This window comes from Jatropha curcas, chromosome 10 (genome assembly GCF_041381405.1).
Source record: "Jatropha curcas cultivar XTBG-Jc1 chromosome 10, XTBG_Jcur_1.0, whole genome shotgun sequence".
Classification (NCBI taxonomy): Eukaryota; Viridiplantae; Streptophyta; class Magnoliopsida; order Malpighiales; family Euphorbiaceae; genus Jatropha; species Jatropha curcas.
Window position 1 is genome coordinate 407,710 of NC_143160.1, and position 11,967 is coordinate 419,676.

Below are 11,967 nucleotides of genomic sequence, written 5' to 3' on the forward strand. Positions count from 1 at the left end.
TTTATTTATTAGTAAATGATTTCTGTTTTGAAAAAAAAAAAAAAAAAAAAACAGTTATAGTAGTCTTGCTCAACTTATAGATAAACCTCAAAAACCCCAGGAGCGAGAGGCCGGGAGCAGGAGCAGAAGCACAGCGTGGAAGAGGAAGACAATGTCCGTGGGGGCATGAATGCTCTTGTTTGAGCTGCTCAGGCTTGAGACAGAACACTTTACTTGTTCTTCAAAACTTCACAAATTTGCTAATGTCGTCATAATTGCGTAAAACCCAAAGAATGAACCTGCCAATCCCACACAAACAGAATCCACTTCTCAAGCCTTCAACACTACTAGTCCAAACCACTCAAAGTTCCCTTATATTACGATTTCCCCCAAGCTGCAGACCCACAATTTCCCCGAGGAAACCCGTTTTTAGAATCCGTTCCTCTGTAAATCCAAATGAATCTGATGGATTTTCTTGGCCAAAGCTGTCTCGGGCAGTTCAGCTCGGGTCCCAGCGGTTTCTGCTGAAACTCGGCGAGTCAGTGAAGAGAGAAACTGCGTTCGACGTGGAAGGGGTTATAAGTGAATCAGTGGAGAGTGTTAAGGATCAAGTCAAGAATGGTCAAGCAGAGTTTACTAGGTTTAGGACCGAGCTTTTGCCTGAGTTTCTTGATTGGAATAGGTGGGAGCGATGGAAGGTAATTTTTTTTGTTCCTTTCTTTTGGTTTAATTTGAGACCGCTTTGCTTGATTCTACGTTTGGTTTCACAGAAACAGTAGGGAAATTATAGGACAAAAATATTATTCTTCACGTTCCGTTCTCATTTCATTGAACAACCGGAATTTGGTTCAATTTAACTGCTGTTTGTTTCATGTAATGCTTATTCTATCTGTAATGTTCCGTACCTGAGCACCTCCCAGACTGAATGGAAGCAACTCCTGACCAAAAAGTCGGTCAATGGTTTTTATGAAGTGTTTGCTTTGTACCTTTCTTCTTCCAAGCTATTGAAGCATAACGTGATGCTCATGCTCGTTGTTCTTGTGTGTTGTAGCTGTTCTGTTTATATAACTTATGATCTGGTGATTCCCATAATATTATTTCCTAGTATACTTCTGAAGAGGCAAATTTTAATACTTCACAAATGGAATTGTCACCTAATTTTGTCGTGAATATAGATACATAATATTGGACCCAAAAATTTTCGCCTTTTCCTTATGTTAGATGCATGCAGGAAGGTACATTTTGAAATGTTTTACATTTTTCCTGTCAATTCTCTTTATTCTTATCTTCCACTTCTAGTAACTAATTCGCACTAAGGGCAAAGAACTTCTAAGCAAGGATTGGAATGAAACTGGACTGTCAATAAGAAACCAAATTAGAGTAGATGTAGCCTATTTTGGTTTTTGTCTTGTTACGTTGTGTTATAAACGTTCATTGGAAAACTGAACCATGATACAGCATTTTCTGTTCTCAGGACTTCAAGAATTGGGAGCCTAAAAGAGTTGGTGTACTATTTCTCTATGCTTTTGTCATGGCGTTTTCTTGTCAAAGGATTTATGTTGCTATTCGAGCTCCTTACCTAGATCGAGAAAGAAGAGAGTTAACAGAGGCTTATATGGAGGCACTGATTCCTGAGCCATCTCCTATTAATGTCAAAAAGTAGGTAACGTCTCCCATTTTTTTGCAATATATTCTGTTGGCGCTCTTTATTGTTTATTTGGCAATATCTTGCCTTTAGTTCTTGTTGATTGCTGTCTAGAAATAAAGTTTAGAGTTGCCTCCTTAAATGGTTTCACAGTTTTAGGATGCTTTCTTTGTCAACACGTCTGTTGCTAATATTTTTTATGAAGCTATCCATATGCTCTGTACTTATTTCCTTTGATTTGACTTAAACTCAAGCAATAGTTCTGAAGTAATCATGAAAGACAAACTTGAAGGTCTGGGATCCTGGGGACTCCCTATATCCACTGCCATCAATATGTTGAGAACATCATTGACAATACATATGTGGCACTAGGAATGTCTTAAAGTGGGTGACTGATGGAGATCCGATGATATTAATTTAGTGGGGCCATGCCATCCCATATTCAACAGTAATATATTTTTTGATAGAAAGGCTTTGACTATTTTATCTTGTACATAAGTAGAAAAATTATTTTATAATGAATGAGCATTTTTTTAGACTAGATTAAGTAATAATTTTACAATAATGAGTGTAACTTATTTTCAATAGTATAACTTCCATATTCTTTGTAAATGTAGGTTTAAGAAGAGTATGTGGAGGAAGGTAATGCCCAAAGGCTTGAAAATGAAGAAGTTTGTTGAAGGACCTGATGGGACACTAATCCGTGATACTTCCTATGTCGGAGAAGATGCATGGGATGATGATCCAGTGCCTCCTCAGGAGAATGTGAAACAAATTATTGACAAGGATATGGGATTGAGTGCAGAAGAAAAGAAAGAATTGAAGGAAGACTTGGGCATTTCAGGTTGGTTAACAATTATGTGTGTTTGAATTTGTCTTCCTTTTGAAAACTGATATGTAGTTGAAGGAAGTGCTAAACACTTCTCCCTGTGTAACATACCTGGTCTGCTAAAAATAGTTTTGCAAAGCTCCATAGAGAGCTTAGAAGCTAGATCCACTAGTGAGGAAGGGTAACAGGTTCGAGTAGAAGGGATAAGAGGGGCATAAGACAATTCAGCTTGTAGATGGAGAATATGGCCCTTTGATAGTGTTTGGAATTGAGGAAACAAGGCTCCATTACTTGAGTTTTGGGGAACTCTTAGCTGAATTAATTTGGAGAGGGATTTAACTTATGCTGTAGATGTTTATAGTTGCTTTGATGCCATCTTCATGTTGGCGTTTTTTTTGTACTTGTTTGACAGGTGAAGTCCAAGAAAATGAAGGAACTTGGCGTGGAAGGCTGCAGACATGGAGGGAGATACTGAGAAAGGATAAGTTAGCAGAGCAATTAGATGCCTCAAACGCCAAGTATGTAGTTGAATTTGACATGAAAGAGGTTGAAAATAGTCTTCGTAAGGATGTAGTGGAAAAAGTCACGGACACACAGGGGGCCAGGGCTTTATGGATATCCAAGAGGTGGTGGCGTTATCGTCCTAAACTGCCATACACTTATTTTCTTCAAAAGCTTGATTGCTCTGAGGTAATTTCTCTTGTCTTTCTATGAGTAAATTAATCTGTTTCAGTTTCTTTTGAGTGATGCTAATTTGAAGTTTATCAGATTGATTTTTTTTTTTTTTTTTTTTTTTTTTTTTTTTTTTTTTGAATATTTCATATTCGAGTGCATCTGGTGCTGATACATATGTTCACACGGATGAAAATTTTCTTTTGATTTTTTGGGAAAAAAAAAATAATCCTAAGAAATTTAAAATATACTCTCTAGAGACCATAAGTCAACCATATAAAGGAAAGCCATGAAAAGAGCCAATCACAACATAATCATGACCTGGCATACTGAAAATGTTGCTAGCAAGTAAAACTTAATGCAGATGTGTAACACTTAATCTAAACATTAATAGACTGGCTGGCTCTGATGCTGTGGGATCTGTTCTAACAGGTAGCTGCTGTTGTCTTCACAGAGGACCTGAAAAGACTGTATGTAACGATGAAAGAGGGTTTTCCATTAGAATATGTTGTAAGTCTAAAGTTTCATTTTTGCTAGTTGCAAACTTAACTAATTGTGTTCTTGTCTCAGAAGTGCTGTTTATTTGCATTTGATAGGTTGATATTCCTCTTGATCCATTCTTGTTTGAGGCAATCTCAAGTTCTGGAGTTGAAGTAGATCTTCTTCAGAAGCGTCAAATCCATTATTTTTTGAAAGTTGTGATTGCTTTGTTGCCTGGATTACTAATTCTTTGGCTTATAAGGGAATCTGTGATGTTATTGCACATTACTTCCAATCGTTTTCTTTACAAGAAGTATAATCAATTATTCGATATGGCATACGCTGAAAATTTTATCCTGGTATTGCTATAATTCCTCTCTGTGCATCTTAAGTTTTTTTCTTCTTATTTATACTGTCCTCTGATTATCTCTATGTACTCATTCAGCCAGTTGGAGACGTTGGTGAAACAAAATCAATGCATAAAGAAGTGGTACTTGGGGGCGATGTCTGGGATCTTCTTGATGAAATAATGATTTATATGGGAAATCCCATGCAATACTATGAAAGAGGGGTGAAGTTTGTTCGGGTAATTGCTAGTAGTTTTATAATAGGAAAGCAGCGTTTTTTTCTATTAAAATCTTTAGCGATGTAACAAAACACGAAGTGCATCATTGTTATTTGCATGTCAGGGCGTTCTTCTCTCGGGGCCTCCTGGAACAGGAAAGACACTTTTTGCACGGACGCTTGCTAAGGAAAGTGGATTGCCTTTTGTTTTTGCTTCTGGTGCAGAGTTTACAGACAGTGAAAAAAGTGGTGCAGCGAGGATCAATGAGATGTTTTCCATTGCTAGAAGAAATGTACGTGTGTGCTCATTTTTTATTTGCAAATGCCTTTATGAGTAGTTTTTTTTTTCTTGTAAATTTGTCAAACCATATTCATTGTGGCCATGATGAACAACTAGATAATTTAGTTGCCCTGTTCCAAAATATTTGATATTTTATATTTTTGTAGGTTTTGATTCTTCTGGAAGTTCATTGTTTTTTATTTCTTTTTCTCTTTAATTTATTCTCCTGATGCTGCAATATGATCAACAAAATCTCTAGGAAGGTACAAATCTTTGTTACACTCTCTGTGCAGGCTCCTTGTTTTGTGTTTGTGGATGAAATTGATGCCATTGCTGGAAGGCATGCAAGGAAGGACCCACGAAGAAGGGCAACATTTGAGGCTTTGATTGCACAACTTGATGGAGAGTGAGTATATTCGTTTACGATCCTCCGTATGAGTTGATTTTCCCTGTATTATTGTGGATCCTAAATTTTCTCAAGAACACATTGTAAATGAAGCTTACATGTATTGTCATGGTGTCATTTTATTTCATCATGCGGGATTTCTTTTTTACTGAATTTATTTATTTGTGAATTGAGATTCACATTGAGCATTATTTGATATAGGAAGGACAAAACTGGTGTAGATCGGTTTTCTCTTAGACAAGCTGTGATATTCCTTTGTGCTACCAATAGACCAGATGAATTGGATCTGGAGTTTGTTCGTCCTGGGCGCATTGACCGTCGATTGTACATTGGCTTGCCTGATGCAAAGCAAAGAGTGGAAATTTTTGGTGTACATAGTACAGGGAAGCAACTTGGAGATGATGTTGACTTCGGAAAGGTAAGTGGTTTGTGCTTTATTGCTCTTTGTTATCCTCATCTAGTACCAGTGTGTAGAAATCACCACCTTAATCCTCTTTTCTTCCCTTTTTCCTGCTTACATCTCTCAAGGATGTTTGGTCCATTAATTCTTTCAGTTATGCATTTTTCTCCAAAATATTGGGGGTTGATGAACTCTTTCAGCCTGTTTTTCGTAATCTCTTGCTCTTGTATGGCCTATCTGTGAAATATTGAATTTATTAACCAAATTACGGTCAGATCTACTAAATACTCTGCTATATACATTTGATGTTTCTCGTTTGGATTTTGATTGCATGGATATAAATTTGACTTACTATCATTCTTCTACCTTTCTTTCTGCAGCTTGTCTTTCGTACTGTTGGCTTCTCTGGGGCAGATATTCGTAATCTTGTTAATGAAGCTGCAATCATGTCTGTAAGTTTATTCTTGTTGATGAAATTACAATCATATCTGCAAGTTCAGTTTTTCTTTCTTATTGTTTTAATAAAAAAAAACATCTGCGAGTTGACATTTAACATCTATGAGTTTCCAACTATGCCTCAAAGTGGATGAGACTGTGGTGGAAGAGCCAATTTCTTTTGATATTCCCTTTCTCTGAAAGCTTATATTTAGGTTGACGTGCTCTCTTCTTTATTCTTCCTCTCTGCTGGGATTCTACTTCAAAGGCGGCAATGCCTAATTTATTAAATCTAACCTTTTGGTTTCATCAATATCTAAGTATTTAAATCAACCTAATTTACTGCTAAGCCCAGTAGCTCATTTCTTGCAGTGGCTACATCAATGACCAAAAAAGTGTTTGGCATTAGACCATATTAACACCAGAGTGGTTTTGAAAGTAGTTTTCTTATGCTGTTACAATAAGTCTGGCTCTTCTCGCCCATGTCCTCTTATTTAAATCAAAAGAAAAAGAGACGAATATATAGGAGCTGAATAGATGTGATAGTGGGTATTGCACAATTAGTGTGCAACTGCAACTACCACTATGCTTATGTAACAGGTTGTGAACGATGCTCTTCCTTTGGGGTTAGACTGTTGTTCTTTCTTTGCTTTCTAATGCATTAAAGCAGTTAGATGTGTTGAGGGTTCCTTAAACTCCCTTGCAATTTGAAAATGTAGGAGATGAATAGACGTGATAGTGGGTTACCACTAGGTCTTATAGTAAACCACGTTGTGAATGGTGCTCTTACTTTGAGGTTAGACTAGGGTTTGTTCTTTATTTGCTTTCTTATGCATTAAGCAGTAGACATGTTCAGGGACTTCTTAAATTCCCTTGCAATTTGGAAAGATATTTTAATTCTTGATGCAGGTAAGGAAAGGGCATTCCAGGATCTACCAGGAAGACATTGTTGATGTTCTAGATAAACAGTTGCTTGAGGGTATGGGCGTGCTTCTTACAGAAGAAGAACAGCAGAAATGTGAAGAAAGTGTAAGTCTCTCTTTTGTTCTTCAGTTGTTTTTATATGACGTAACTTTGTATTTTAAAAATCTAATTATATAGCTTGCGTGTTTACATATTAGGTGTCATCTGAAAAGAAGAGACTTCTGGCGATTCATGAAGCTGGTCACATATTATTAGCTCACTTGTTTCCACGCTTTGATTGGCATGCATTTTCTCAACTGCTGCCTGGTGGCAAGGTCTATAGTTTGTTCTGGAGCTGGGTTTGTAAATTGTAATGGATGCTATTGAATTTTGGCAATTCCGATTAACAGTTTTTCCTTTTGGCACTTCCTTCTTCCATGAGCAGGAAACTGCAATATCTGTGTTCTATCCCAGAGAAGATATGATAGACCAAGGCTATACAACCTTTGGCTACATGAAGATGCAAATGGTGGTAGCTCATGGTGGTCGTTGTGCTGAACGTCTTGTGTTTGGTGATGACATTACTGATGGAGGTAGTGATGATCTTGAAAAGATAACAAAGGTAATTGCATTACAAAGTGTATTTATTTGTATAAGATGGTTTTGGCCTGTTCTCAGCCTGATAACCTGCCTAATAATCTACACACACCTCAATGTAGTTGATTGGCTAAAATATATCAGGTATAGCTATTACAAAAACGGAAGAAAACAAGAAAAGAAACACTGGTCAAATATAAGTAATATATTTTGGATATTTCACATTCCATGGAAAAATATAGGTATCATTCATCATCAATGGTGGGCATCGTGGTTCAAAATTGCATCCCTTGTCTCACCTTAACTTGTTTTTCCAGATTGCTAGGGAGATGGTAATCAGCCCTCAAAATGCAAGGTTGGGCCTTACTTCTCTGACAAAAAGAGTTGGACTAATGGATCGACCAGATAGCCCAGATAGTGGGTTGATAAAGTATAAGGCATGTTTTTTTTTTTTCCTTAAAAAATTCTTTTACTGGGTCCCGTATAGAGTTATGCTGCAGATTCTCATTATATTTTTCTGCAACTTGTTTCTTCATAATGTTAGTGGGATGATCCTCATGTAATCCCTGCGAACATGACACTTGAAGTATCTGAGCTGTTTACACGAGAGTTGACAAGGGTAAGTTTGCATGGACTCTCTATCCACTCTGTCAATATAACCTTTTGGGCTATGCTTACACTTTGTTTTTGCTGTAATATTGAGACTGCTTTCTCGGTGGCAGTACATTGAAGAGACAGAAGAACTTGCATTGAAAGGACTGAGGAACAATATGCACATACTGGATGTGATTACCAAGGAACTGTTGGAGAAGTCAAGGATAACTGGATTGGTATATTATATCATAACTCAAGTGCATGTGTTTGTTTGGAGAATGCAATTTAACATGATGAAATATAGTCAAATAAAACAGCATATACTAATGAACTAAAATCTTTGCTTCATTATGTTATATAAATTACTTTTATTGCATTTACAAAACTCATATTAAGTTTATATACTTTCTGATTCATGGATTTTACGACAAAATATTACATTTTAATAAAATATTGAATTATGTCTTCACTAGGCCATGTTTATTTGATACATCTATTATAAAATATTAACTGTATGATCTCCACAATATCTAGTACACGCGGTGGAATTCCCTAACATCTGAGTCGCTGCCCCAATCCATTTAGTGACTTAGGTCATTGCTCTTGTAAATTAAAACTGCTAGGGATCTTTTGAGATCTTTTTTAAACCTGATTTAGGTGTCTAAATGATTACTTTCCAGGTCACTGATTGAATTCTTGTTGTTGTGGTGTTATGTCACATCGAATCAATGGATTAATGACACAATTCCACTATGATGCTTTCTTTTTTATTTTATTTTTATTTTTTTTCAATTTTTTTGGCTGAAAGAGGGATCATGTAACTATTAGTTTGTAATCTTGAAATGTTTCCAGGAAGTAGAGGAGATAATGAAGGGACTTTCTCCAACAATGTTTGAAGATTTTGTAAAGCCTTTCCAGATAAACTTAAAAGAGGTACTTCTGTTTTTATTCTGGTAGCTATCACACAGATCTTTTTCGCACAGATCAGATGCGTATGCACACCCTTGTTCAATCCCTATGCCCTCTGCCCTCTCATTCTTCAAGAATTAGATTTTTTTTTTTCTCCAATTTGAATTGATTTGAATTCATATTTTAATGATTAGTTATAATTTGTTTTTGGTGTTAAATTTGTTAGGAGGAACCATTGCCTCACAATGACAAGTTGCGATATCAACCATTGGATGTACATCCTGCGCCCCTTCACCGATGACAGATTATGATATCATCTATGGAACATATATTATACACTATTCCTTTAGTGTAGAAGCTCCTTGGACTTGGATGCTATAACCTCGGTCTTATCCATGGTAATGTTGCAACTTATACATCAACAACTTCTTGAAGCTACCAGAGTCCATTAGTGGGCGAGGCATGAATTTGATTATTAATGGTGAGAAAATGTCCAAGCAAGGAAGTTCATAGGCAGGCTACACTTGATTTGTGTAAGGCCTTGCAATGGGGTTTATCTGCAATGAATTTGGCATGGGAGGAAAATCTTTTGCAACAAGCATGGCTTTGAATCTAGTAATGGAATTTAAAAGCATGCTGACATTTTTCTCAATCACTTGGTCGCTATTGCTGACATTAAGGAACATAATGTTGTTTTGAGATGATCCAGTCATAAATGTATACAAGTAAAATTTTTAAAATGTAAAAGAATTTTGGAGCACTCAAAGATTTTAATAAATCTGAGGGTCTTTTCATTTTATTTTTATTTTAACAGCTTGATTACATTCCTTGAAAAACCATCAGGTTGAAAAAATAGTATCTAGTTTTCTAGTCTGACATGACAACGCAAAAACTCTCATGACCAAATAATAATCTGCAAGCATGTAGCCCCAGGAAACTACAAATGCATGGTTGCTCGGGATGGAAATCAAACCCATGAACGATTTTGCAGAAATAAATTTCCCAGTATGCATGTGCATAACTTCCGATTTAAAGCTTGCTGGATGGAACCCCTACGGGTGATGCTCTGGATCTCTTTTCGACAGTTTGAGAAAGCTGCTTGACTCCCTCTTTCGGAAGATGGCGAGGCCGGCTCAACCAAAGTCCTCCATCAACAATTACAGTGGTTCCATTGACATATTTACCTTCAAAAGTTATATAAACCACTGAGTTCCTTTCAAAGATGGTAAACTTGTTAAAAGGCAAGTTAGGAAGGTTCACTAAATAATACCCTAAACATATACTTGATATTGACAATAGCAATATGTAAGGTAGGAATTTTGAAATTAAACAACCAGGTGAGTAAGTTTTGCTAACCAGCATCAGAAGCAAGGAAGAGAGCAGCCATTGCAATGTCCCATTTCTCCCCTAGTTTATAAAGAGGCATGTATTCTCTTGCTTTGCTATTAAGCTCCTGGGGTGAAAGTTTACTCATGCCAGGGGTATCAGCAATGGGACCTGGAGCAATCCCATTCACTCTAATATCATAGTCAGTGCCCCACTCCAAGGCCAGGTTCCGACCAATAGCATCAACAGCTGCCTGTTTTAAAAATGACATTGTAAAAAATCTCAGCTTGATATCCAAATATCATACAATGCAACTGCTAAAACATGTTACAAACCTTTGCAGCAGATACATGTATCTGATACCAAGCAGCTGTATAATGCAAAGTAGCACTTATGTTCAAAATTGTTCCACCGCCCGAAGAGCTTCGTCCAAGTCCTCCTTTCTTCAGATACTTGAGGGCTTCATGGCACATTGTGTAGGTGCCAACAGCGTCAATATCAATAACTGCAAAGCATAGTTAAAAACAATAGCATTTAGGTTAAAGCCTGGCAGAGTCCGTACATAATTTTCCTAGCTAACAACTTCTGATTTAAAAAAAAAAAAAAAAAAAAAAAAAAAAAATTCCAAAGTTATTGAGAGAATAGTTGCAAATTAAGGACTCAAAAGTAAAACCTTGTCTCAACATTTCAATTAATTTGTGAATAATTGATTGCAGCTCATTTCATTGTCCTCTATTTTTCTATTTTGGTTTTCATGCATTAAGGATGAACAAAATATCAATCTGCTTACTTAAGGTTCAGGTACATCCCAGTGAACCTAGTTAATAAATGCTTAAAAAGGAAAAGAGAAATTTCATATCTCTAAAGCTCTTTTGGAAGGTTCAGTCCTTAAGAGTCCCTCAGTCGTTCCAAAATAGCAAATCGAGTGTAAGATTAGTTCTATTACCTGTTCGAAATCCATTTGGCGACAAATCTTCAGGTGATACAAGAAAATTGCCAGCAGCAGCATTCACAAGAATGTCAATCCTGCCAAAATGTTTAAAAGTTGATTCCAAGACTCTTTTAGCATCTTCCTGCTTGCGAACATCTCCCTCAAAGCCAGCAGCCTGAAAATAAAGAATTAAAATATCCTGAAGGAGTCGGCTAAACAAGAAAAACCAATTATTAATCGATGACTAGAAGATCAAAGAGCATAACAATCGTTAGTTTGTACCAAAAACAAAGAAATATTCAGCCAATGGGATTAGTTTCATTTTTCATATAAAGATAAAAAAAAAAAAAGGGATCCTGCCCAATTAATCATTTGAGATAGTAATTCAATATGTACGCCTATGAATTTAGGGTTATCCTTTACTTTCCCAAATCAAATGATCCAACCAAATCATTAAACCTTAGAAATGGAGCTGAAGGTAAAATCAGGAGTAACAAGAAACCATTTTTGGGCAGAAAGACAAACTAAGAAAGAATAGGGACATGAAGTGAACCCAGATGGTCAAATTCTGTCCTAAAGCAATATAAAGAAAAAGGAACATATGAAACGGCAATAAACCCCGATGGGGCAAAGCTGTCGCAGCAAAATTAAAATCAAGAGAGCATCAAAGAAAGAAATATTACGGGGATTTTAAGGGATTGGAGTTCGTTGACAGCAGAATCAAGCACTTGTTTCCGTCTGCCCATGATTGCTACAGAGGCACCATGTTTCCCAAACTGTGTTGATATCTCAAAACCAATACCAGAACCACCTCCAGTTATCAACACCACCTTCCCCTTCAGTATATCTGCCTTAAATGGTGTCTCCATCTCTTTCAATAGTCAATACTCGAACAAACTTCTTCTCCTACTCTCTATCTGTTCCTCTCTCGCCCACTTGTGGATGAAAAACTCATACGTGATGCGACCTCTGCCTCGCTTGGCCTGGCAACAGTGGCACGTGATAAACAGGTGCTCT

The 11,967-nt window shown here is 36.7% G+C and overlaps 2 protein-coding genes across 2 annotated transcripts; one reads left to right on the top strand and one right to left on the bottom strand.

The window, feature by feature from the left end:
* The first annotated feature begins 43 nt into the window (after positions 1 to 43).
* FTSH12 (FTSH protease 12) lies at positions 44 to 9,498 on the top strand. Its single transcript, XM_012231968.4, has 19 exons — positions 44 to 677; positions 1,454 to 1,638; positions 2,242 to 2,468; positions 2,866 to 3,143; positions 3,558 to 3,635; positions 3,722 to 3,964; positions 4,051 to 4,191; positions 4,295 to 4,462; positions 4,743 to 4,855; positions 5,057 to 5,273; positions 5,636 to 5,707; positions 6,600 to 6,719; positions 6,812 to 6,928; positions 7,039 to 7,215; positions 7,508 to 7,627; positions 7,735 to 7,809; positions 7,913 to 8,020; positions 8,637 to 8,717; positions 8,920 to 9,498. Exons 1-19 carry the CDS (start codon positions 273 to 275, stop codon positions 8,992 to 8,994), a joined length of 3,000 nt encoding a protein of 999 aa, XP_012087358.1. The 5' UTR covers positions 44 to 272; the 3' UTR covers positions 8,995 to 9,498.
* LOC105646164 (peroxisomal 2,4-dienoyl-CoA reductase [(3E)-enoyl-CoA-producing]) lies at positions 9,462 to 11,964 on the bottom strand. The gene is made up of 5 exons (XM_012231967.4): positions 11,634 to 11,964; positions 10,966 to 11,125; positions 10,355 to 10,524; positions 10,050 to 10,272; positions 9,462 to 9,877 (listed from the first exon to the last, which is right to left on the bottom strand). The coding sequence occupies exons 1-5, from the start codon at positions 11,817 to 11,819 to the stop codon at positions 9,723 to 9,725; spliced, it is 894 nt and encodes a 297-aa protein (XP_012087357.1). The 5' UTR covers positions 11,820 to 11,964; the 3' UTR covers positions 9,462 to 9,722.
* Between the last annotated feature and the right edge of the window lie 3 nt (positions 11,965 to 11,967).